This window comes from Volvox carteri (genome assembly GCF_000143455.1).
Source record: "Volvox carteri f. nagariensis unplaced genomic scaffold VOLCAscaffold_38, whole genome shotgun sequence".
NCBI classification, from domain to species: Eukaryota; Viridiplantae; Chlorophyta; class Chlorophyceae; order Chlamydomonadales; family Volvocaceae; genus Volvox; species Volvox carteri.
This window is the reverse complement of record NW_003307581.1, coordinates 832,531-857,579: the sequence shown is the minus strand read 5'-3', so window position 1 is coordinate 857,579 and position 25,049 is coordinate 832,531. Positions and strand designations below refer to the sequence as shown.

At 52.2% G+C, this 25,049-nt stretch overlaps 4 protein-coding genes across 4 annotated transcripts; 3 read left to right on the top strand and 1 right to left on the bottom strand.

The window, feature by feature from the left end:
* Window positions 1–224: 224 nt before the first annotated feature.
* Window positions 225–2,993, top strand: VOLCADRAFT_94611 (uncharacterized protein; the record flags this gene model as incomplete). The annotated part of the gene is made up of 5 exons (XM_002953801.1): window positions 225–263; window positions 1,937–1,944; window positions 2,214–2,224; window positions 2,306–2,388; window positions 2,568–2,993. The coding sequence occupies 5 exons, from the start codon at window positions 225–227 to the stop codon at window positions 2,991–2,993; spliced, it is 567 nt and encodes a 188-aa protein (XP_002953847.1).
* Window positions 2,994–3,847: 854 nt separating this feature from the next.
* VOLCADRAFT_94610 (uncharacterized protein) lies at window positions 3,848–6,192 on the bottom strand (the record flags this gene model as incomplete). The annotated part of the gene is made up of 7 exons (XM_002953740.1): window positions 3,848–3,938; window positions 3,970–4,601; window positions 5,022–5,072; window positions 5,182–5,403; window positions 5,700–5,736; window positions 5,939–5,947; window positions 6,098–6,192. The coding sequence occupies 7 exons, from the start codon at window positions 6,190–6,192 to the stop codon at window positions 3,848–3,850; spliced, it is 1,137 nt and encodes a 378-aa protein (XP_002953786.1).
* Window positions 6,193–9,180: 2,988 nt separating this feature from the next.
* On the top strand, window positions 9,181–13,511 carry VOLCADRAFT_94609 (uncharacterized protein; the record flags this gene model as incomplete). Its single annotated transcript, XM_002953800.1, has 8 exons — window positions 9,181–9,395; window positions 9,956–10,033; window positions 10,225–10,367; window positions 10,688–10,855; window positions 11,859–12,256; window positions 12,547–12,584; window positions 13,079–13,427; window positions 13,476–13,511. 8 exons carry the CDS (start codon window positions 9,181–9,183, stop codon window positions 13,509–13,511), a joined length of 1,425 nt encoding a protein of 474 aa, XP_002953846.1.
* A 1,351-nt stretch (window positions 13,512–14,862) lies between these two features.
* On the top strand, window positions 14,863–24,644 carry VOLCADRAFT_106124 (uncharacterized protein; the record flags this gene model as incomplete). The annotated part of the gene is made up of 7 exons (XM_002953799.1): window positions 14,863–14,915; window positions 15,919–15,988; window positions 16,755–17,064; window positions 19,205–19,278; window positions 19,962–20,023; window positions 21,060–21,330; window positions 23,995–24,644. 7 exons carry the CDS (start codon window positions 14,863–14,865, stop codon window positions 24,082–24,084), a joined length of 930 nt encoding a protein of 309 aa, XP_002953845.1. The 3' UTR covers window positions 24,085–24,644.
* Between the last annotated feature and the right edge of the window lie 405 nt (window positions 24,645–25,049).

The window sequence follows — 25,049 nt, the reverse complement described above, 5'->3', positions numbered from 1 at the left end:
CGGTCGTCCACAGAGGTGATTCCAAAGCGGCCGAGCAGGGAGCCCGCCGGCGAATATGCGGGTGCTTCGAGCGAGTGGGAGTATGTGCGAAGCTGGTGGTTTAAATAGGTCCGCGCGATCCAGAAGATTAAGCGGATTTCCATGTTTAGTGCATCGCCTGGTTAGGTGATTCTTTACCCATGTTGGGCGTGTCCCATTACCGAAAACCTAATCGTAGGACATCTATGTTCATCGGAGTTGCAATTAAATCCCAGAAATTGAAGGTCGGTGGTTTCGGCGCATGCGCTGACATATGCAGGCAGGGCATGCCGTCATGCGCCCTTGGCTTGGCTGACCGGCAGCATCCAAACATTCTTTTTGAGTTCAAATCAAGTATGCACACAGCCGCATCGCATGCTTGGAAGATTTACAAAACGGAACCGTTCTCTTCTTGCTAATACAATTGACACCCTACCTGCCGGGGTACTTGCGTGGGGTGTCGCATGGCAGCGCTTTTTCCTGCAGCTGTTGCCGTTGCTGCTGCTGCTGCTGCTGTTGCAGCCGGAAATGTGTAGTGTACATAATCGAGTCTTTTCGAGTCTTTGGACAAGTAAGTACTTTGGTCCACTCATGCAAGTTGACAAACAGGTCTGGCAAGGCGAAAGGCTTTTGGCGGATGTATCCGTGTAGCTGACGTTTTGAGCGCTCTCTTGGCGGATAGGGGAGCCGGAGCGGACAGAAGGGGAAGTTTGGTAAAATGCGGCATTGCGGCATATTGAGCGAGGCAGGACGCACGGGTATGTGGGCCTCAACTCGGCTACCTTGGCGGGCAGAGTGTATTATCCAATATCCGCCTGGCAGGCGTCACCCACATGAGTGCCACCAGGTGTCAGTTTGGGCAGTGTTACGTAGGTGTTGTATGTATTGTTGCGAACCTTCTTCCCTTCGCATTGTTGACAGAAATCGAAATGCGCTGCGGAACGCAAATAGGAAGCTTTAATGCACGGGTTGAGACGTGCGTATGATAAGGGAAGCTTTTTTGATCACCTTGTTCCGGTGGCCTTTTTTTGCTGGTTATGTTTTGTACACGGGATTTGGACTTCCGGTACGCAGTGGCAACAGTCTCACCAGCTGGTCGCGAACCATCGTGAGGTGACATGCGACTGCTTTGCGAATGATGTGGGTGTGGGTGTGGGTGGACTCATGAGGGGCAAAGTGGTTGCGGTCGATGAGGGTACATTTGAGCACGTCCGTATACGGTTGGTGTGATGTGGATGCTACCGAGGACAATATCGAACCCTATCGAGGACAACAGCACCTGATGTGTTTGCCGTGAGGGTGCCCGCCAGGAATGCCCATGCCGCGCGTTGAAACGAAACGTGGTGGCCTCACGACAGTCAGGCTTTACCCGCCAAGACCAGATGCTCAACCCAGTCGTTCTGAACGCGTGGCTTTGCACCCACTATGGGCTACGGTCCTGAGTGTGCCGTGTCCCCGAGTGTAATGGTTCACGAGAAAATAAAGAAAATAACGATTTACAGGGCAAAAAATGCAAAACGTCACTTTCCACAGCGTTTCAGCCAAGGACAGTGCCCCCGTAAACGTTTTGCGGGGGTTACGGGGGCCCCCGTAAGGTTTTCGGCCGGTACAGGAGCCTGGTACGGGGGCCCCTCCGTAAGGAAAATTTGGGAGGTACGGGGGAGCCCGCAAGTTTCAGGAAGGTCAGTGTCGAACCCTGCCTACGGAACAAGTGCATGTTGCCAGTTGCGAGGTTCATGAATGTGGGGATGTCCGCCAAAGCCCGGGGGCCATGGACTCTAATGAAAGTTAATTCCGCCCTACAAACTGTAAGTTGAAGGCGGTTTGGGTCCTGCCATCTAGACCCCACCTCATCCAATCACCCGACATCCATAGAGATCAACAACTTCCCCCCCATAACCCCCTCCTTCTGTCCCAGAGAATCGGGTGCGTGATGTAGATTTCGAGAGATGGCACTCGCCCAAATAAATAATGACGGCAGTGAAGGCCCTCGATCCTGGACGCGACGGAATGAGCGAGGGAAAGCAGAGAAAAGAAAGCAGGGCAAGATTGTTGTCCATCTCGACATGGAATAATTACACATCGAGACAGCCTTACAAGAGCCTTCAGCATAGCTGCGGAGCTGCTTCAATTGCAATGCCAAAGCAGTCATCCAAATACCGCCAACTTAACACCGTTGACTGCTGTCGCTGCAGTTGTGTTCCCGGTGAGTCTCAACACCAAGACACATGTCTGGGCCGCGTCTGGGCCGCACGCTGAATCCCCGGATCCATTACCCCCCATACAGTCCTCTATCTCTGTGCATGGCATTACGTCAGCCGTGGACATAGTGCTCATGCGAGAGCTGTCCAGCTCGTCCAGCTCGACCGGGTGCACCCTCGTGCACCTCAAAAGCCATCCATGCAGACCAGCAGCTCAATAGCATAGCAGCTCCAACGGCCGCCGCTGTATCTGCTGTGCCTGCTGCCCGCCAAATGACTTGCTTTCCGACATCCCGCCCCTCATAACGTTCCCTAGCTTCCCCTCCAATCCATGCATTTCGTCACCAGTGGAGCGGATGGGCCGGATGCCGGACCAGCCCCTGCGCATGTCCCAAGCTCGCCTCCGCGGATGCCGCCTGCATCATCAACTCCGCAGCCGGCTTGCCGTCCTTGTTGACCACGCTAGACGGCGCAGCAGACGGAAGAAAGAGCCAGTCGCAGACTGGGATGGCTGTCTCCAGGGAGGGAAAGAACACAGCCCCTTCAAATGCTGCCCACGCCATACGCGTTGCAATGATGCTGCACATGCCGGAGGGGCTTCTGAGTCCTGGAGGAGGCCCTTGGGCGGGGCTTTTCCATCGATTAGGGTCCCCAGTATCCCTGGAGCCATTGAGGAAAGGACGGCTGGCATCTAAAGCTTGTTGTCGTTGTGCTCTGGCCTCCAGAAGGCTGATCTGCCGCAAGGATGGTAATGGGCCAGCAGTGGATGACTGAAAGGGGCCTGATGCGCATGCGGGACTACCCCTGCCAGTCATGTCAACTTTGCCACTTAGTGCTCTGTTAAGGCTACTCCTCGTGCAACTGGTGTCGTTGCCGCTGGTGCACCTGTCTGTGCCATTGCTGATATTATTGCTAGTATGGCAGCCAGTGGTGCTGCTGGCCTTACTGCTGCTGCGGCTACTGGTACCTTCACTGCTGCTGTTGCCACTGTTGCTGCTGCTGCTGCTGCTACTGCTGCAGGTAATGGTGCTGCCACCAGTTGCGCCTGCTGCTGCTGCTGCTGCTGCTGCGGACCTCGTAAATACGCTGTGTCCGTCAGTGCCAGCCGTACAAGTACTGCTTTGTGTGGATATGGGCGTTGTTGTTGTTGCCGCAGGTCCTATTGCTTGTAAGGCACTTCTGCAGCGCGACAGCAGAACCACACCACCTTGGGACCCCGGCTCATATGGGCCCTTTACACCATTAAAGAGTAACGCAAGTCAAGGCAAAATACGTACATAAAGTAAAAACGGTCACGAAATGGAGTATATGCTTGTACATGCCATTTTGGCCTCACATGGGCCTGAAGGAAAACCCACTCGAGTGGGAGCTTTAGGGCGCGCGAACAGGCATGCTACCATTTTCACTCTAGGATAGGACCCATATCGATTGAGAGCAGCAGGGGCAACTGCGGCTCCTTTGGCGGATGCGTATGAACCCAGTGCTCGTGAGTTACATTCCTGGTGGTGCCCACGAGCCAAGGCCCCGGATGAGAAGATTTGATCTGCTGTCGCCGTGCTGCCCATCTAAGGAACCACTGAGGGTTAACCTGTTACATATCACGAACAGACTCACATCGCCAATGTGTCTCAATCCATGCTCTCGGCCTCTTGCAACAAGCATCCGTGTGGCCGTGCGAACCCAGCATCAGTGCGGTGCCAGATCCTAACCTTAACCACGCTCCGAGAGAGACACACACGCTGATACGCACCTAGGGAGCGCCGCGGCAGCTGTAGGTGAAGAATGCGCCCCAACGCTTGCACCGTCCAGGGACCCCATCGCCGGCGGGAAGAGGTCTCTCGCCACGTGACCAAGCGGTGGTAGTGATGTGCCCCGAGGTGGTACATGTACCCCGGAGCCGCCTCCGCTGCTCTTATTCGTCAGGTGCATTGTGCGCTGGCAGGCGTCCCCAGCACTACAGCCATCCCAGCCCTTGATACCCCTCACTACAGCTGCAGCTCCGGTTAAGTTGCCCGCACGTGTGCCGCCGTCGTGGTTCCTAGCCCAGAGGCTGATTGCCGACGGGGGGCTAAGCAGCTCTAAGGGGCTAGTGAGTAGGCTCGCGGCTGCACCTGCCATACCGCCAATCGCGGCGGCCTCCCAGAACTTGTACGGCGGTTCGGCTTCGGCCGCGGCCGGCGCCTGCTCCGCTGGCTGGTGCTGGTGATGATGATGGGGATGGGACTGTGCAAGGCGCCGGGGCTGCTTTGCGGCTGCCAGCAGAGATTTGCCAGTGTCATACAGCAGGAAGAGCAGCGCATCGAAAGGCAGGTTTTTGGCCACGCTGCGGGTCCAGCCAATGTAGAGGCTGGATAGGCCCTCGAGAACCAGGATGCGCTCAAACTGCGGGATGCAGTCGGAAGCGAGGCGCGGGAGGTTATGCCTGAACAGCGGGCGCGCCGCAGTGGGAGAGCCCCACTAATGAAGGCACCGCTATAGTATGAGTAGTGATGGAGTAGTGTGCGTCATCAGGGAATTACCTATGGCCATTTTAGCGCGCATAGGTTGACAGGCATCCTAACCGGGCGCGCGTATAAGAAGTGTGAGTCCCATGCTTCACACCATGTAACAATCAAGGGCGGAGTGGGGTTGAAGTTCAGGGCCCTTGGCGGTCGTTCTTCCCCGCTGCGTGGTTTCTTTCTCAGCAGCATCCGCACCGCCATGCCACGCCACGCAAGGCCTTATGCAGCCGTACATTTGGCCGTACCTTACAACTCGACAGTGGTAAAATGGAGGCATCCAGAGCCTTCCCGCCTTACTTACCGCTTGAAGGGAACAGAAGAATTGCTTTCGCTCCATGCGGTCCTTGACTACCTACATGCATTGGGTTTGGCATCGGGGTCGGTCAACCTACGTAGAGCACCCACATACATCCATCCCACATGTAATTTGTAAACACCGTTCACGTATCAGCTGTGCTTACCTGCAAAGGCACCCGCACGCAGGATGCCGCGAGGCTTCCAGCCGCCGCCGCTACCGCCGGGCTCCAGCACGGCCGCTGGTGATGATAATGTTGGGTGTCACTGGGTGCCTCTGACGCGTTTGTGGCCTCCACAGCGGCGCGAACCGGCACGTACACGGATCCGAAGACGCCGGACCAGAGGCATCCCGCAGCCAGAGTGCCAAGGGCCCCTTGATATGAACCCTGTTAGGTATATGGTTAATCAGGTTTGTGGGGGCCCGCCTCAACAACCTCAGCCAGAAGATGATTGGCGGAAATATACTGCTAGACTCAATGGATGGAGCGAGAGCAGGAGCTAAACCGGTGATTAGATGTTAACGGGTCGCGTGGGCAAAACGGCCCCCGCCTGCAAAGATGGAAAAAGCGGGAGACAGCGGTGAGATGGCGGTGCAACATGGAGACAGTAGCAGATCCGGTCAGGTGAAAGTGTCCATCCATCGGTATCTTCGGCCTGGACACCTTCAGGCACATTAACGTACCGGGACGGGAAATGGGGCCCTCACCACCGGCAGCCACCTGCCAAAGCATAAGCGAACGGAATGCAGCAAGGGTAAATCGTCATGGGTGCGCGCACTGAATAAATTCCAAGCAAAAGAGCATTCAATGAGAGCAGCGTGTGGCACGTACGTTGGTACATACCATTTAAGGCGCAGGGCGCCCTGCAGTGGGTGACTGCATCGAAATTGCTGGTACTGGTTGCTGTGCAAGGCACGCGCACCGTGCACGCCTGTCGCGTTGCAAGTCAGGACGCGGTGACGGGGAACATGTTTTAGCACTCAAGAGGGTGAGGGATTGAAAGGAATGAGGATGCGACCATGGGCTTTCCATGGCCCATGTGCAAGTGACGAGGCTCGCAAGTGAGACGAACACAACTTACGGGGGCAAAGCTATGCACAACAGGACTGAGATGCGAGCTGAAACTAAACACATGAAGGGCTGATTCAACGGTTGATGCCTGTTGCTGCGATGCATACATGTGGGCGCATCGGACGTTGATGGTTGACCGTCGATGACCGTCGACGACGTTTTGTGATCTTTCAGCTTGAACCAAAGGGATTCATTATGGAGGCCGGAAACCACGTTTCAATGCTTGCCGTAAGCAAGGAGACCCTGTCCATGGTGGTTTAAAAGCCTACTTGGCCGAGCGCCATCATGCCCAGTTCACCTGCTTCAAGCGCCAGGCCGGCGATGGCTCCACTACAGAAAATGCTAAGGGCCTCTCCGGCTGATTTAGGCCAGCTGCCATACAAATTTTGAGCAAACTCTTTGGCGACACCACCGGAATTGGGTTCCGTTCCAGTCGTATGCTGTCTCCAGTTTTCCATCAGCTGATGTACATATATTAATCTACCTACTGCTAGCCTACTACTACACGCCTTGAGGTAAGTGATAGGCGTGAGTATATCCTTGCACCTAGGGTTTACGCGAGCCTACGCAAAGCTCCCAAGTTGCGCGTCCGTACTAATCTAGTTCACATGATGAATAGTATGACAACTTTTGAAATAATTTGCATTGGCGAGCGCATTGCTCGACCTAGCGAGCGATGCCCGGCGCGGACAGCAGGAATTGTAGAGCAGAAATGCATGGAAGAACACCAAGCAAACGGAAAGTAAAGTGCTTATGGATCTTAGTAGTACGTTCCAGGCGGCCCTGCGCCAGCTTCTGCGGGGTCCTGCAGCCATTTATCATGATGATCAGAATCAGGCACAATCCTCCTAAGCAGCACCTTCAGCATGTGATTCAACTTACCATTAAATACAAATTGTAGTTTAAGATAGTGATGATCCCTATGGCTTTAGTGGCTTTGTGCGTGATGGCCCCCATGGCGTTGGGCGTTAATCGATTCCCGTTGGTCGGACCGTTGGCGATTCACGTCAGGGCACAGCGGCACAGCGACGAACTTCTCTCACGCGTTCACTGTGAATAGATTATTGAATATTATTATTGAATGTCCATTAATAAAAAAAACTGAGATTAGAGGAGTCGTCATGCACGGGGACTGTAGCGGCGACAAGCGCAATCCACCGAAAGACGTTGGCCGGACCAGCGATTGGCCAGATGCAACCGGCTCTCCTGGCTGGCAATCTTGAAGCCCCTGACTAAGCATCAAGATCTGGGCGCCTTGCTTGGCCGACTAGAGATGCCGTCTCCCTCAATTGGCACCACAGTTGCGACCAAGCCACTTGTCGTCACATGATCGCCTGACTGCAGAAACGCGCTGTGCGAGCAATCGCATCAGCCATATGGAGATTCGCACCTTGTCAACTGAGCTCCAGGAGATAATAGGCGGTGGCAGGCTAGGGGTTGACCGCGGTATATGTAGGGTTTGACCATGTGCATACAGGTGCATTCTAATGTGCTAGCCTCGCCCAGTTTGATGCATGTTTAGCCGCGTGCGAATTACCCGGATTAAAGGGAAAGCTCGCACTTCCGATCTTGCCATGACGATTCAACCACACAGGAATGAAGGGGCCTGCGAAAGTGGGATTTGCTGTTTGGCTACATACGCACCCATTCAGCGATGGGCCCCAGCCTCCCCCAGGCAATCCGGTTGCGTTAGTAGACTTGCCGTATTAGTCAGCACTGACACCAGTGGTTCTTTGCTGATACTGCGTGGCAATCGATAGCCCGCGCTTTTGGTTCGCCCTCCCTCCCGAAGGTATCACCATATCTGCTTGCAGGATAACGGTTTACCGATGTTGCATCGGTGCGATTCAACTTTCGGTATCTCTGAGCGTAGCGGTAACTGTACTAAAAAGGAAAAACCCTTTTCTACCCGCAAAATGGCAGCTTGTGTTGCAGCGCCATAGCTACACAGTAATGATAAGCTTATTAAGAAATACGCAAGTATGATAAGATTTGAAATCCTTTGAAACTGGTATGGCTGTCAAGGAATCATTCGTAAGAACATACCGGAACTGATAATCAAAGATCTGTCATTCTTGATTTTTCCGAACCTACTGAAAATCGTCTTTACTGACAGGAACGACTCGACGAATTGCATATGCTACAAGCTACAACAGCTTGGAATTCCAGGGCAGTTCGACAGTCCCCGCGTCAATTATCGGAAAACGACCCCGATCCCGTTGGCAGTGTGCCGAAGTCGGGATGTTTATTTGCTTGCTCGACATAGGCAGGTCTCTGTTCCATCGGGCGGTCCAAAGGACGTGCCATTCAGACGAGACATAATGTTACAACGCGGCTGTACGACATGACTGTTACACCTATGTTACACAGAGTTCACAACTGTGGCGGATGCCAAGCAGTTGCACTGCAGCGCCCTTTCCGCCAGTGAAGAGAGGAGGTGTGCATTTGCTTGGTTCTACTTGGTTGGCGGTAGTATAGCGCAAGTGTAAGTGTGAAGGCCTGTTGCAGGAGTGGGGGCCTGTTGCCGAGGTCCAGGCCCTGCTTACGGAGATCGATGTTGTGCCTCCTGCTGTATTTAAACGGTTTGGTCGCTCAACTAAGGTGCAGGTCCTAGGCCTGCAAGTTTGCAGGTACAGTGGGTTACCTAATGTTGGAGGATTGGACGGTTCGTGCCTCCTAGCAGTCAAAGGGGCCCCGACAAGGCACCAGCGCAGTTTCAAGCCCGCCTCTCAAGTTCCGTCCCATTAAGATGTTCATACGAATGTAGTTTACGGACCAGAATCCGCTTGATGCTATGACTATTATAATTAGGACTGCTCAAACAACGGCATCGATGGGGCGCAATCTTGTAATCTCTTAGGGTGCATTTCCAGTGCGGATTAAGGCCAGGGATTAACCCTCTGTCCTCCATCGATACTTGCTCAAACGGCTAAGTTGTTGGCAAACTTACCTCGCCTTTTCAACCTTTGGTTCCCTTATGGAACAAAAACTATGTGGTAAGCTCCTACCAAGGACTTCCGTGCCCTAATCCCTGGCCTTAATCCGCACTGGAAATGCACTCTTATTCAATATATATCAAATCCCAGTAGTTTGATGTCAGCTGCGCAAGGCTTTGCTTACGAGCTACAGGGTAATGTTTTAAAAGAACGTAGGGTAGGCCATTATCGGATAAAGTATCTCATCAGTTTCAACAAAAAAGGCATGGTGATAACAGGGAAATCCAGGAATAAACTAGATCAAACTTCCTTCCTCAAGTGGGAATACCAGCTTCCATTAGTGGTTCAGGAGGCCTTGGGTGGCCGCAGCAGGTTAGGTTTATTTGGCTCATCTACTAAAGCTAGGAAAGCTATCAGATTCTCAGCTGTAAATCCGCCGTAAGAGGCGCCATATCCTCAAATTTAATGAAAGGAGAAATGTAATGAAATGAGAACGGGCATGTCACGAAATGGCGTTGAATACTTCTTGTCATCACACCTGCCTACGGTTCGTCACACTGTACTGTGCCACCAAACCGGCATAAATCTACCCTCGTCGCAATCCCACACATCCGGCGCCGGTGCGCCATCTATCTTTTATGCAATATATTTCTTAATAGCTTGCTGTCGTTCCCAGAACTTACATTTAAAAGGCTGCACCACTCTGCTAGCTTCCCGACGCCCATCGCAAACGCGCGTGTACCTTTAAACCCACCATTAAATGCTTGAAATGGCCTCGGGAACTTTCTTCGCGGGGAGCGGGCCGCTAAACACCACGCACTTCGCATGAATTGCCTATTTCATCCCACGCATCCGTACAAAGCCCTTATATATCACGGGCATTTACTGGGGCCCTTTGTACCTGATGTAGGTTGAAATCGCCCTCAACCCAGGCATTGCGCATCTGAATTAAAGCTGCTTTTAACGTGCGTGCGGGTTAGCGGGCTGAACATTGGAAACACTAACAGCAGGTAGGTACGTAACATAACGCGTGAGGCACCGGTGCTGCATAGTTGCATAGGCTTCTGTGCTCATTTTGAGCCTCGCAGCTGCAGGTCTATCTCAATTCAGCAGATTTGTGCGCTGCACGCATGCGTCAAAATGATGCGATCCTTCATTCATCCCGTGCTTTTTTCCAGTTGGATATGGTAAATGCCATCAGGAGCCTTCTCATCAAGCCGCTTAGGAAAAACTACTCACCAAGCATTTCCCGGCGAATGCCGCGCTACGTGGTCAGCGCCAAACGGCATCCTGCGTTTTGCCTATCCGTCGCTGCTGTGCTGTTGACCATGCTTCATACAGCAAGTGAGTTAGGTGACTATATCATTGGTGACTATCAGGCATGGGGATTGTCGAATGCACGCACCTTGCGTCTTAACGGCAACCGGCCGACTGCCGCCGCGTGTTTGTAACTAAGCTTTCATCTGCGACTGTAATTTGCTGTTTGACCAGGGGTGATCCGCCTTCCTGGCCATCCTCTGAGTCATCGGGGATCCATGGATTCGTGACGCAACTGGCTTATAAAAGCAAGATCGAATCATTATCAACCGCAACCGTTTTGTGTCCTACTCGCCTGCTGAGCTTTACTTGTGCTCCATCGGTTCACCTCCACGTCTCCGCCGCAGCTGTAGCATCTTTGGCTGAGGTCATGGACGGCCGCGGCCAGGCGGTTGGGGGCGGCACCGGTCTCCTGGATGGGAGCAGCTGGGCCCTTGGAGGCGACGTCATGGATGGAGCTAGTGGACGCAACACCGGCATAACGCGCCTTCAGCGTCGCAGCCTTCAGCAAACAGGTCCGCGTTAAATCTGTTAGCATGCATATGCATGCATAGCGAGCAGAGAAGTCTCTGTATGTCTCGCCAACCAAAGGACACATCCTTCATACGCACAATACCCTGGAAAGATGCAGCAGACGCCCGGGCATGCGGACGCATGAACGAATAACAACGCGAAGTTTGATAAGCAAATCCGGGCTTGTCGACTGAAGCATTGTCAGCCAGGAAAGGGCTAAGCTGGATTGCTGCTGCTGCTGCTGCTGCTGCTGCTGCTGCTGGTGCTGGTTCATATGTTGTACGTTTACTTCGAGGTTGGTCATGTGTTGCATACTCCAATCCACACAATGATGGAGTCGAATCTGATGAATTGATGAAGTAATCGCAGCAGCATCCACTTGGTCCTTGTGCCTATAAGCTCTCAGTACGACGGGGTGCCGCGATCCTCAGGCGATCGAATTTCAAACAAGAGTTACCCCCAAATCGCTTGACCAGAACCAGGGACGCAGGTCTCAGCTTTGATATGATGAAGCCCCCGCCCATAAGTAGGAATGGATTTCCGCAGAGCGGCATCAACGCTGTTAACAGTAGTCGCAAGCCGCCGGCTTGATAATAATTAAAATCAAAACAGTCCGGTTAACATCATCAGTAAGTCTAAACATTTCTTTGTCAATTACAGAAGCCGTGGTAATGAGGACCGAACACTTGGGACCTCCAACCGGCCATTAGGCATTTAGAATCGCGAGCTTAAGAAAGTAGCTTACAGGGCACAATACTGGGTACTTATTAGGTTTTGCTGTTCTTCATGTGTGGATCAACCTTCCAGGATGTCATCGCTCATTCGCGGAGTGGGGTGGTGAGGTAGGGATGTATAGCTTGGCGAGCCCAGCGTATGTTCTTCCCTGGAACGCAGCCATGCATGTATGTGCATGCTTGCTGAGCTTGTCTGCCTCACACGGCTGATACAACTGTACGCACGTATTTTACTTGCGTGGCTTTACGCGCTGGCTTGTCCCTCTGACAGGGACGACAGCGGTAATAGTCCTTCCATCGGTTCCTATTAGTGGAGCCGTCCAGAATCTCTTATCGGCAAACTCGCTCTATGCTGTCAAGTACGCGGGTACATCGGCGACTGAAGTACACGTCACCACCGCCAGTAGCAATTACAACAGGTTCAGTTTACAGACCCCGACTGCTCTCCCTATCACCAGCCCTGCCACATGGAAATTCATGCTGGGCTCGAATGAAGACATCTATGCTGTAAATCTCACTGAAATCAGGAAGCCTGAACTCTTGGTGCTCTCCAGGACCAGCTCTTATCGTTCAGTGAGTCTTCGAGCAACCATCGGAATACCGTCCGGCATTATCACCAATCCTACGGCCGTCCAATTTGACCTGGGTACGAATGACGATCTCTACTTGGTAAGGCCAGATGGGCCAGTGTTCACGGAAGTGTACGTCTTTCCCCGTACCAGCAACTATAACAAGCTTGGCGCCGTAATCTACACAGCTTTACCAGCCGCTAGTCCGTCTCCATATATATTCCACCTTGGTGCAAATGATGACATCTATGCTATAAAACCAGCGGGAACGGTGTTCACGGAAGTCACCATCCTGACAAGAGCTCCCTATTATCAGAGTAGGTCGATCTCTACCACAACCCTGCCGAAGACCACTGAGGCCGCCTACCAGTTCCTTGTCTTGCCGTCAAGGCCGGGTGTGCTTTTCGCGGTACCAAATGTATCGGGCGGTGAGTTAGTGGCTGTAATTACTGCACATGTATATGCTGCAATATTAGGAAATCAAGGCGGGGTACGTTGGATGCATGCATGGGTATAACATGATGTGATAGGGATGCTAGACATATAATAAGGACGTTAAAAAGTGTGTGTGCATTCGCATCGAAGCGAAACATGCATATGCTAACACTACTCTCATCTTGGCTTTTGGATGAGGAGCACTGCAGAGCCCAAACTCCACGAGTTACATGCATGCATGCATGTTTCATTCCTACCTGCTGTCTACACGTGCGTTTGTTACTGCTCCCGTGCACGGAGCAGCTCGTGCTCCGTTGCCACCGTCGCCATGGCCGCCGTCACCGCCACCACGGAGGTCGCCGCCCCCCACACCTTCACCGCCGCCTCCGAAGAGTCCGCCCCCCTCATCTTCACCGCCGCCTCCGAAGAGTTCGCCCCCCTCACCACCGCCACCACGGAGGTCGCCCCCGCCTCCCCCACCAAGCAGCTGCATCAGCGCCTTCAGTTGCCTCACAAATACCTTCAACAGCAGTCAGCTGCTGCAGAACCCGTTTAGCTTAATAGGCGGCGGGTCAATCTACACGGGGAGCGGGTACCTCTTCGACGACCTCCCAATCGGCCCGCTAGTGGAGATACCCCGCAGATTGTCATCCACGGCGCAGCTCTGTCCCTTTCTGACTTTAACGGGCAGCCAAATAGACATGCTGGCCTGGAGCATCAATGGAAACGTGGGAGGCCTCAATCCTTCACGGCTTGGAAGCGTATACATGGCGTTTGTCGCCATTAACGATTTCCTCACGTCATCCATGCCCTACGTGGTTGGCTTCATCGCACCCGTAAGTACTGAGCATGCCGCCTTACTGCCTGCCTGTCGTTGAATGCAGTACTTCTACATTTCCACTATCCGCGGCTGCCTGTGAGAACAACATTAAACTCCTAGCTAGGTTGCATTCTGCTAGCTAGGATAACCTTCACCGCTTCGTCCCTCCCATCATACGCGCCGCTACATCAATTGCATCATCAGCCAAACCCGAGGCCTCTAGATCCATCGTGCGAGCCAACGTAGGCCTCACGCCGTCCCTCATACTGGCCACCTCCTCAGCTTTTGTCCGTAGACGGCATCCATGAAGTGCACATGCAGCCGTATTTAGGGCATACTGTTCGGCGGAAATCCCCCTCCATCCACTCGGGGAACGACTTGGTCACGGATGTGGTCATATGGGGGGTTATATCATAGACCTGGTCATGTTGCCTCATGACCACTCATGAGGCCTCACGACCGGTCGTGCTACCATGAAATGAGTGCAAAACTTGGGCCGGGGTGGTCATGGAGCGCAGTGTACGACTCATGAAATGAGTGCAAAACTTGGGCCGGGGTGGTCATGGCCTGCATTGCTGCATCATCGAATACCATGCGCAACATGACCTGGTCATGTTCCGCATGTCATAGATGTTTATGTGCAGGTATATGACCGACTTTATGAACCCCTGGGGTCATAAAGCGCAGCCATGACTGGCTGGGGTCATATTGTACACAATATTGTGTTTGGATGGTGATGATATATGTCTAATCGTACTAATCGTACATGTATGCAGCCTCCCAAATGTGTGGGGAGATTTATTTACCGGTACGCAACCTAGCTAGCACACTCCACATTTAGGTCGCATCCCAGCCGCCGCAGGTACACTAATGCTAGACTGTCGTTATCTCTATGTATGCGCGTGTATTCACCAGTACTGAACGTGCATACAAGCACACACGTACCCGTCTCGGCTTAGTAGCTGCGTAAATCGCCTCTGCGTGGCTAGCTAGCTAGAGATCTTCCCTCGCGGCTATGTATGAGCGATTTATCGCTGGAAAAGCCATTCCAGGGATTGCAGCTTGGATCGCCCAATCTTTCAGTAGCGTCCCAGTCCGGCCTCGGCTGGCTTGTTAGTAGCCCCACACTACCAGAGTTCAATGCACAGGCCGAGATGTGCGCCTGACCTGATGGCACCTGGCAGGGTGCCTGAGGGCAGGCAGGGTTGAACATCCAATCATATAAAGGCCAGTGGACGATTAATAAGTCTGGCAACCCGGATAGCGGGCACAGGCGTTTACCTGCGAAAACAAAATGCTAGTGATCATCATGACTAATAGTAGTAGTAGTGACTCCCAACCCTTTCACCGTTGTTTCCCTCGATACACGCCGAGTTTATTAGCGGTCCCTAGGGTGAACCCTAGCTACTTTTTGCTGCTGAGTGGACGACGGTTTGCGGCCCGTACGGTGTATGCAGGACTTTGAAGACGCAGCCATTGTGAAAGCGAACTACTTGACGCCCATGTAAGTATCGGCGGCGGCAATGGTTACATACCTCACGCATATCGTGCATTTGTCCATCCTTCATCCTCATTACGTACATACATCCTTCATCCTCATTACATACATACATACATACTCCAACACCATCCCCGGACGGAGGTGCTGTGGAGCGGCTGCGTTGTGTGTTGGCAGTCTGAGTCGGGGTCGGGAGCACACAAGACTAATCGACTTGTGCTGTGTGCTCCCGACCCTTGTGCTGTGTTTCGGCTTTGGCCCCCGGCTCTCGCGGCCCACAGTGTAATCTAAGTCATACATACATACATACATACATACATACATACATACATACATACATACATACATACAGAGCCCGCCAGTTGCGACTTCGTTTATGTTAGGAGACCAGCGGGCATAGATCCCGTCTAGTTGGAGCGCCAAACGAGCGCTGTTGCGTGCCGGCCGTCGTTTCCCGTGCGGCCTGACCGGGGGGCGGAGTGCATGAGACTAACCAGCCGTGTGCACCCGCCCCCCGCGCTGTGTTTCGGCCCTGGGCCCCCAGCTTTTCAGCCCACAGTGTAATCAACGTCATACATACATACATACATACATACATACATACATACATACATACATACCTGTCAGGGTCGGAAATCCTTCCGATGGTGGAAGGTATTGCGCCCCTAGTTGATGGACGGTGGTGACCTGGGATAAAGTTAACCTGCGAGCCGACCATGAACGGAGTTGGGCCGTTGTCGACCCGGCAGATTCCGTTAAATGCTGGTGGTGGGTGCGGAACCTGAGCGATCCACTGAGAAGTTGACTAGGGTGACTCCTCCGAGTCTCTTGCAGCAGGCAAGCATGTTTACCTGTAGGGTTGTAAAACATCAAGTGCCCGCATGAAAGCACTGCTTATCTTCTGCTTACACATAGGCAGCGGCAAGCTCCTGCCGATGATGATGCATGCGCGCGGCTAGGTTGCGCACTTTTAACCCTGCCTCTTCTTTCGTTCTTCCATTGCGCGCAGTTCGGCCCGTGAGATGTCGATCTGCGCCGCCATCAATCCCTGCACGGGGCTCTATCAGCTCGGGTTCGGTGTAAGTTGTCGGAGTAACGCATATCCAGATGATTTGCCGCCCAGCCACGCATCCATGTCCCAATCACGCACGTGCGCGTCGTCACTGAACATGTGCACGCACGCGCTCATCATAAACTTCGTTCGTTGTCATGCATGCCCAGTGGACGGTGCATGTTTGGTGCCCTGGGTGATGTCAAGGCAGGTGGCGTGTCGGCAAGTGTGCTGAGTCCGCAGCATGCAATCTTGCTGGAATGGGCTCCCACCGTTGCATGCATGTATGGGCGGCTTCTTATCACGTATGCATGGGCACCCGGCAGCAGGCTGCTGCTTGCTGGCAAGCGTACACGATGTGTACTTATAATATTTGCGCGTATATGTTCATAACCATGCACCACTCGTGCTAAACAAGGCTCTCAAAGGACTAGGTAGATCATCCAAAAGCCCACGGAAGTCAGCGGAGTATATGAACAGCATGTAACAGCCATGTCCTCCTCTCACCACGCACGTACCTCTTCGAGTCAACTACTATTAGTTCCGTCGTCACCCTGCTGTATGTCAATTTTAGGATGTCTACAGAGTAATAAAAATTCCGCCATACTTACGTTGACAGTGATGTACGGTGCTAGATGTATTTCTTGACTTGCCCACATGCATGCTTACTAATATTAACACATGCTGATACCAGTACACAATAATTCTCATCACACACTTTCTGGCATATGTGCTGCATATATACACCTACCCTACGTCCTTACCACCGGTGCTGCCGCCGTGCACGCATGCAGGGTGCTTGGGGACAGAGACTGAGTATCTCCCAGGACCCCAATCTCGACTTATACTTGACGCTGCACAGGCTCTCCGTCAGCAGCAACTCCAGGCTGCTGACTATCAACCTGAAGCGCCTGTGGAACCCCACTGCGAATCCAACAGCTGGCGGTACCTTAACAGATGTTCAGTTCAACGGCAAGATGATGGTGGAGGGCTCGGGTGTTGAGAGCTCAGTCAGCTTCAACCTTCAGGCCCGACGCACAAACAAGTTCGTGGCCAAGTTTAATATGTATAATGATCTTGCTGACAAAGTCCAGCTTGCATGGAGTAAGTAACTCGGCGGCGGCTGGTTGTTATATGTATGTTGTTACAGGGTGGTTAACTTCGCCAGCGGCCCCCTTTCCCGGGGCAGTCCCTGCTCTCCCCTGCTAGAGGGGCACCCTAATCCGTCACCCCATCCGACTTCAGAATGTATTCGTTGGGTTCGGCAACTCACCACCAGCATCCAACCAAATCTAGCGGATCAACGGCGCATCAACTTAGTTCCTGGTTAGCTCGCAAGTTGATAAATGTATCATTATTTCCTTGCGCATTCCATTTGGATCTGCTAATCGTTCCCCACTCTCTCTCCACATACTAGCATGATGTAGTAGCTGGCCGCAGAAAGGTCTCTGTTTCAAGATGCTAGAGCATTTTTGGCACGTACTATTAAACGGCGTGTACACCTTTCAGTTCAACAGCTACATACTACAAGCAAGTGCGTGCATGCTATGTATGCAGGCATGCAGTATTGGTAAGCGGAAGTCCCATTAATGATTACATGCTCAGAGATGCATCCCTAAATATCTCAATACGAGGAATCGACGCTGAACCAAAACAGCTCATCCTGCGACCTTCCACCGGCAGCATTCTAACGCATGCACGCACACACATGCATGCGTGTCTACATCATGTATGTATGTATGACGTTGATTACACTGTGAGCTGAAAAGCCGGGGGCCCAGGGCCGAAACACGCGCGGGGGCCGGACTGGTTAGTCTCATGCACTCCGCCCCCGGGTCAGGCCGCACGGGAAACGGCGGCCGGGACACAACAGCACTCCCCTCCGGGGTTTGGCCTTCCAGCTAGACGGCATCTATGCCCGCTGGTCTCCTAACAGAAACGAAGTTGCAACCGAGGGCCTCTTCCGTTGACCGAACGAACCGAGCACCTCAGAAAACTCGCAACCAGGACCTGGGCGTCCGGGAGCCCGACGAGTCATCCCGGGCTGGGGAGGTCACCAAGCTCAGAAATCCTCACGCAAAAAGAGCGCAAAGAGCTCACGCCACATGACGCCAAACAGCCTCCTGAGACTACTAACCTCCTCCGCCTCTCCCTCCCCGGGCTAGTCCAGGGGAGATAGCACCCGTCGGGGGGATAACGCCACACAAGCCCACACCCTTCCACAGCACTGGGTCTAACTTGAAAAGTACTCGAACGGGGAAACCCTGCGGCGACGCCGGGCGATCAAGCCTCCAAAAGCCACAGGGGGGGAGGGTAGCCAGCTCGGCCGCCCCCCATTACCGCTCTACCAAGACGGCTGGTTCCCAAGATCCTATCTCACCTAGACGCCGCAACACACGAAACCCGGTCTCGTACCCTAGTCCAGCACCACGCGCGCACCTCCGAGTACGGCCCCTCCTGGGTGCCCACCTCCCCCTCATCCACGCCCTCGCGACGGCCACCTGTTTCCACTCACAACCCCTCAACCCTACATCCTCTTGGTGCTCTCTCTGCCTCTTCCCCTCCCGTATGTATGTATGTATGTATGACGGCTGATTAGAATGTTCGAACCTGCATAGGGTGCGTGCATCAACCATTAGACCTGTGTACAGCACCAGACGCACTGCTGCTGGCCTCATGCATACCGTATTTATTAAGGTAAACGGCGGAAATAAACGGGTTTGCAGACGGTTGTGTGCTCCTTATTATAATAGGGAGCACACAATTGTTAGCCCTTATTTAAGGGCTAACAATAACCGACAGCAAGATGAATATGCGTGCGTGATGGCACCTCCAATAGCTTACCATGCATAAGCAAGCTTGTATCGTAATTCTGCTGCAGCCACGATGGCACGTACCTGCGCTGTCTCTATGAAGCGGCAATCACTACATGTGTAGTCTTATTTCGTCATGCACACGTATTTGCAAGTGTTATGCATGCGGGATGTATGCATGTCCACCCTGCTGCTGCTGGTGTACAGCAATAGTACATGTACTACTTGCTGCTGTCCAGCGGCTGCGTACGTACAGCAATACATACGCACGTGTCGCGATTATTCTTCCAAATCGCATGCATGGACGTTGAGCGAATGCATGCATGGTTCTTATGCATATGCATGGCCGGATTCGTTACCCGAACAATAGCCTTAAACCCTAAAGCAAACACATACTGTTCCATTGGCATGGATTACCACTAATATTGCAGATCCGCTAAAAATTGTCTCCAATTCTGGCGGTGGCGACATCAGCATGGCCACGGTCATCACTGGCTCACCCAACGTACGTTATTATATGACTTCAGCAAGCAGGGTTAGCAATCAAGCAAGGGTCAGGTTAGCGTGGCGAACCTCGCTCCTCCTCACTACATGCATACATACCTATACATTGGTCAGGCACTACTGGTTGAGCACGTACTTATGCCCCCGGAGGTTCTGGGATCGAGACCCGTTAGGGTCAAACTTCCTTCGGATGGTGGAAGGTAGAAGTGTCTCTAGTCGATGCATGGTGATGACCTGGGCTAAAGTTGACCTGCGAGTTGACCAGGAATGAAGTTGCACCGCCGTTGATCCGGCAGATCCGTTGGATGCCAGTGGTGGTGCGGAACCTAAGCGATTCACTGAGAAGCTGGCTAGGGTGACTAAACGAGTGTGCCCCGAAATACCGGGGAAGGCAGGGTCTGCCGGGTAGCGGCCGCAGGGTGAAGCTATGACACCCCTGTTCCACATATTATAATTGCCTGTCAGACCTATTACTGTACAGACCTGCCTATCAGACCTATTGCTCTATATACCTGTACATGTCAGACATCAATATCACTGCCAATATGTTTGTGTGTGTGTTACACCTTGGAATTGTCTGAGTTGCGTTACCCTCCGAAGATGTAACGGCTGTGTATACGTGCCGTACTTTCAAGCCTGCTGCCTGCTGCATGCATGCTCGGCTGTACACGCACGTACCTGCAGGTTGAACTGGACAGCAGCAGATTAACTTTTGAAGCTAGCAGTATAACTATGCATGGGCTCTGGTAAGTTTCATTCAGCTAGCAGCAGCGAGCGGGCTGCACTGGTTATCATCGCTTTCGTATGCAAAATGTTATATTTTATCTTCCATAGCTAAATCGTACACTAGCTGGTATGTTATTAGGTAGGGAGCGTCGCGTCCTTGTCTATTGTACTACCAGGGTGTAGTACCAAGGTGCGAATGTTACTCACGTTGCTCATGTTTTTTTTTGAAAATGACCACGTGTGCACACTCATATACCAGTGAATGGTGACGAGAATAATCGGACACTTTGCTGATTCTAACATACATCTGTGAACAGATTTAAAATTGAGGAGATCATTTGTATATCTCCAGGCCTATCTATTATACCAAACATTAATATTGCATGATCTATATACCATTTTATACAATGAATCGATAATGATCTATTTTTCGATCCTATCTATTATAGGATAATCCTGTCTAAAGATCAAAAACTTTTACAGAAGTTCAATATACAGCACACCGCAACACCACTGGCGCAACTGCCATGCCGATTGTTAATGATATCACACGCACATACATTTGGATGCAGGTATGCACAGTCACATTGTAACACCAGGCAAAGAGTACTCAGGGAGATGCCAAGGGAGCTGAACCCTTCTTACATTCCTCCCTCCCTGTAGCAAGCGTCCTCGGGCGCCCCCGGGCATATCCCGTAGGATTTGGGTTAGTTGATATAGGATTGTGAATTTCTTTGTTATTATGACATATCGTCAGTCCCCGTCCGAGATGGAGGACTTTATTGTTTACTCTGCTGGTAGACTTCTTGCCCACCTGGGCATTCACCTTTGGATATGGAGTATGCTGCTTCATGCCTGGAGTGCACTATGTTCGTAGCCAGATTCGACCCGATGAGGTTCCACCTCCTAGCAATTCGCACCAATGTAACACCAGGCAAAGAGTAGTCAGGGAGATGCCAAGGGAGCTGAACTCTTCTAACACACATACGCGCATATACTTACGCCCAGCCACCTCTGTTCTGTCGTCGCCATGCCCTTTCTCATGCGTGCATGCAGGACTACCTATGCCAATGGCAACTATGTGCTGCAGCTGTCCATTACGGAGCCAATTTCCACATCCGAAGCCATCAGCTACACAGGCTTAGACGACCAGTACAGGCTGCTCAACGAGTATGTGCCTGCAATTGGGTATCGTGAGTGGCCCACCACTGTTTCTTGGTATGTCGCCCCCGGCATCTATGGAGTGCGGGTGGACATCTACACCTCGTCTGCTGATTATTGGTGGCAAGTAGGAGGAGAATTATTCAGCATAATCTGTACCGAAAAGGTGGGCAGTTTAATACACGGATGATGAACTGCATGTATGTTTGTTCACATCAGATGTACGTATTAGTATGTACTTCTAACACTGTTCTGTAGGGGAGTGCTGGTAAAGGGATACAGGTGAAGGGCAAACCGGCTGTTACAAGCCTATGCGCGCGTGTGTGTATGTGTAGCGTGTGGATACATGCGTGTGAACAGCAGCAATTTGCATGTATGTAATGGAGGTGACGAAAGCAAGGTGTATCATCGATGATATATGATATCACAGGCCAGCATAGGCAGAGCGAAATGTTTTTGTATGAGGCATGCAGAGGGTGCATGTTCAGATGCACTCAGCAGGCAATTGTCATGAATGGTTGACGTTGGGAAAAAAACAATAATCCCCCGTCCAATTAATATTATGTATGTATATCCGTACATCACGCGCGCACATCCATGCATGCTGCATACCCTGCTGCCTTCTCACTGTAAAATCCTTGACCGGTATTATCTGTTTACACATAAATGTGTACCATTTACGGCAGCAATAGCACTGTGATCAATGATTTCGAGTGATGAGGCCGGCATTCCAAGAGCAAAGTCCCATCCCTTCTGCTGCTCCCATGCTGCTGGCCGTTATATAATCCGCTATGCCCCCTCCCCGCCCCCATGCCATTACTATTCCGCTATTTTTGCTTGTCGCAGACCTCTGGCAACACTGCCACTTCGTACTCATCAGCTCTCGTTGACGGTTCTGCCTTGTATGCGGCTTCTTCTATTCGTACGATTTGATCTTGCACCGAGTCCACTGTGTCCACTTCCGTGTACATACAAATTTAGATGCAGCAGCGATCTGTGTATGTGTGGTAACCGTGCTACATATGAGTGCATGCGATACAGTAGTACTTACTTGGGGCTTTGGTGAACACAAAGAGAACCTACCCGTGTACGAATTGCCACACCGTGTGTGTATGCTTATGGGTGTATGTGTTCATGTGTCACCATGCATGAGTCGGACACGTCGTTTCGGAAGGTGGGCGGGGTCGCTAGCAGCTATTTCTAGTTTGTCTGATCTTTGCAGCTTTGTTTCTTCATTCGAGGCTGTCATGCTTTGGGATGGTTCCGTGGTGCTGCTGGCGTTAGTTGTCCTGCATGGAGATAGTAGACCTCCTGCTGATAATGGGCCGACGGGGTTCGTATGTTGCTTTCGCATGCGTATGCATGTGTTGCGATATCTGATGTAACTGCTCAGCTGCTGATGACCATCATGTCATGGCACCATGCTTAGTTCCGCCTTGCCATGAGCCTTGGTGTCCGCGGATAATGCTGTCTGCTGCCAGAAGACTTGGTTTACGGCTTGGTGAAGCATGCGTGGACAGGTAAGTACTAGCAGTGTTTTTTAAAAGAGTGGTTACTAGTGACCAAGTGGTTACTGAGAAAATAATTCCCTTCCAGAAGGTGGTCACTAGGAACTGTTTTGAGTCACCTGTCAGTAACCAGGTGGTCGCCAGGAAATGGGAGCAGTGATGCTTTACTGAGCTCGGCTCGGGAACACCTTGCCGTACATAGGGTCAAAGTTGGATCTTCGGATGCATGGTTCTAATGGGCTCCTGTTCAGCATACTCGCTGGGGAAAAAATTCTGTAAGGTGGTTACCGAGGAATACCCCTGATAATTCAAAGCCTTACTCATTAATACTCAAACCCCTAAGCACAGCAAGTCCTTAAGGCACAGTTCATAACTGGTATTAATTTCATGGATAGAAGGTTGGATTTTGTTAGGATTAGTGTTTCTTCGGGTTCTCTGGATCCTCTAGGCATGTATTTCCACACAGCCATTACCTCCTTCATTTACCCGCCTAAAAACACCCTTCAATGTTTGCCACGTTTGCATCATTTCTATCTTCCGCCGGTCCGTGTCTGTCTGTGCAGCGCCGCCGTTGCAGTACAAGCAGTGCGGTGGTGCTGCGGCCGGGGTTCGGGGTGGTGGTGCTGCTCCGGTGATTTATCCACCTAAGCGAGAGGGTGTTGACCCCGCCGCCTGCATCGTATGATAGGCTGGCGGGGGACTAACCTGTTGCCGTGGCCTTGTCATCGATGAGCAAGAGGCCAAGCAACTTGACGATGGGAGCACGCATGTCTCTCATATACCCACTCCAACGTTTTTACCCCAGCATGAGTCCGTCCTTGCCTGTACTGCTGGTCTGCTCTTATTATCGAAAGCGATGTTTCCCACAAAACAAGTAACGAACCACTACACACACATGCATCGGCCCTTAGGACGCATTTTGCATAAACATCCTATGGGGGGCCTTCATTCACCCATCAGGGAACCAGGCCAGGCCAGCCCCCAATCCTCCTTTCATGTCGCCATGTCCAAAGGCTTTCCACTTGCACGGCATAATCGTGCATTCCATATTTTTTCCGCAACGCAGCGGTTGAGTTGAGTTGAGTCAGGAATGAGACAGCCCTCGCTCTTTGCTGCATGCGTGCAAATTTATCATCTTGGCGACTGCAGCTCTCAAAGTCCCCGTGTGCACGCCGTACAGAGTAGTACCAACTACCAACCAACCAACATAAGATGGAGGAAAATGGAGGTGCACCAGTAACAAACTTGAAGAGGCTATTTGACATGTCCGAGTCAAAGAGCAGCATTACCCGCCCCCTGTGCGACGCTGCAACTTCTGGTAGCACCACAAGGAGGTTTCGGAGCCAGTCGCATTGGCCGGTCACCGCGGGCTGCGCAGCATTAATAAGGACTTTATCGCCAGAAAAAAGTGAACAAAAAGCAGCAGCAAGACCAAGAAGCCAGGACTTAATCCCCACATCGCCACACCGACGAATGAAACGAAAAATTCATCTACCTCCAAATCCGAATGGAACTTTGCCTCCTAACACATTAATCAGCTGCTGTCCATACTGCTACCATGCACAAGTAACCTAGCGGATTCCCACACGCTCGCATTACTCCCTCCTAAAATAAAACACACAGGAAGGCCAAGGCAGGGCACCGCGCGCGAGCGAGCGAGGCTGCCCTGGACAAGTGCCTGTGTGCCTTCGTTTCCCGTTCAAAGAAGAGGGAGGCAGAGGAGGAACCGGCCGCATAGAACAGCGTCCACATGTCTGCCTTGTCCTCGGCGGACTCCCCTGCCTATATCCGTTCACATGGCCACAATAGCACGGCACGGCCTGGGAGCCTCGTTGGGGCCCTCCTTCTCCATCATCCCCCTCACACGTTCTTATAACCCTGCCGTACGATGAGCTATCTAACGACTGAAAAAGCATAACGTTCCACAATCCAGTGTAGACTTCCAAGTTGCCGCCCCCACCATGCCTCCCTTATTAACCCCCAAGGCAGGCTTCTGCAGAGAGAAAAGCCATCGCAGTGACCACAACACAAGAACCAAGAACCCATACATAACGCTTACATACAGTGCACACGCGGCACGCAATGCGATCCACAAAATCATAAACTGGGACTTCCTCTTCTGCCCGCGGGACAACCCCACCAGCAGATCCACCGACGACGTACCATCCCCCACCGCCAAGAACTTGAGTTCCCCACCCCACATCGGAAATGGGTCAGCACACACAACTGGACAACTCGGAATACATGAATTGTGGACAGGCCCAGCACTCCGCCACGACCAATCCGGGGCCCATGTGAACTAGGTTGCATCACGGACATGGGACCCACCCACCCAGGCGTCTTGCGGTAACAGGCGGGGGGAACCGGGGGCACATTA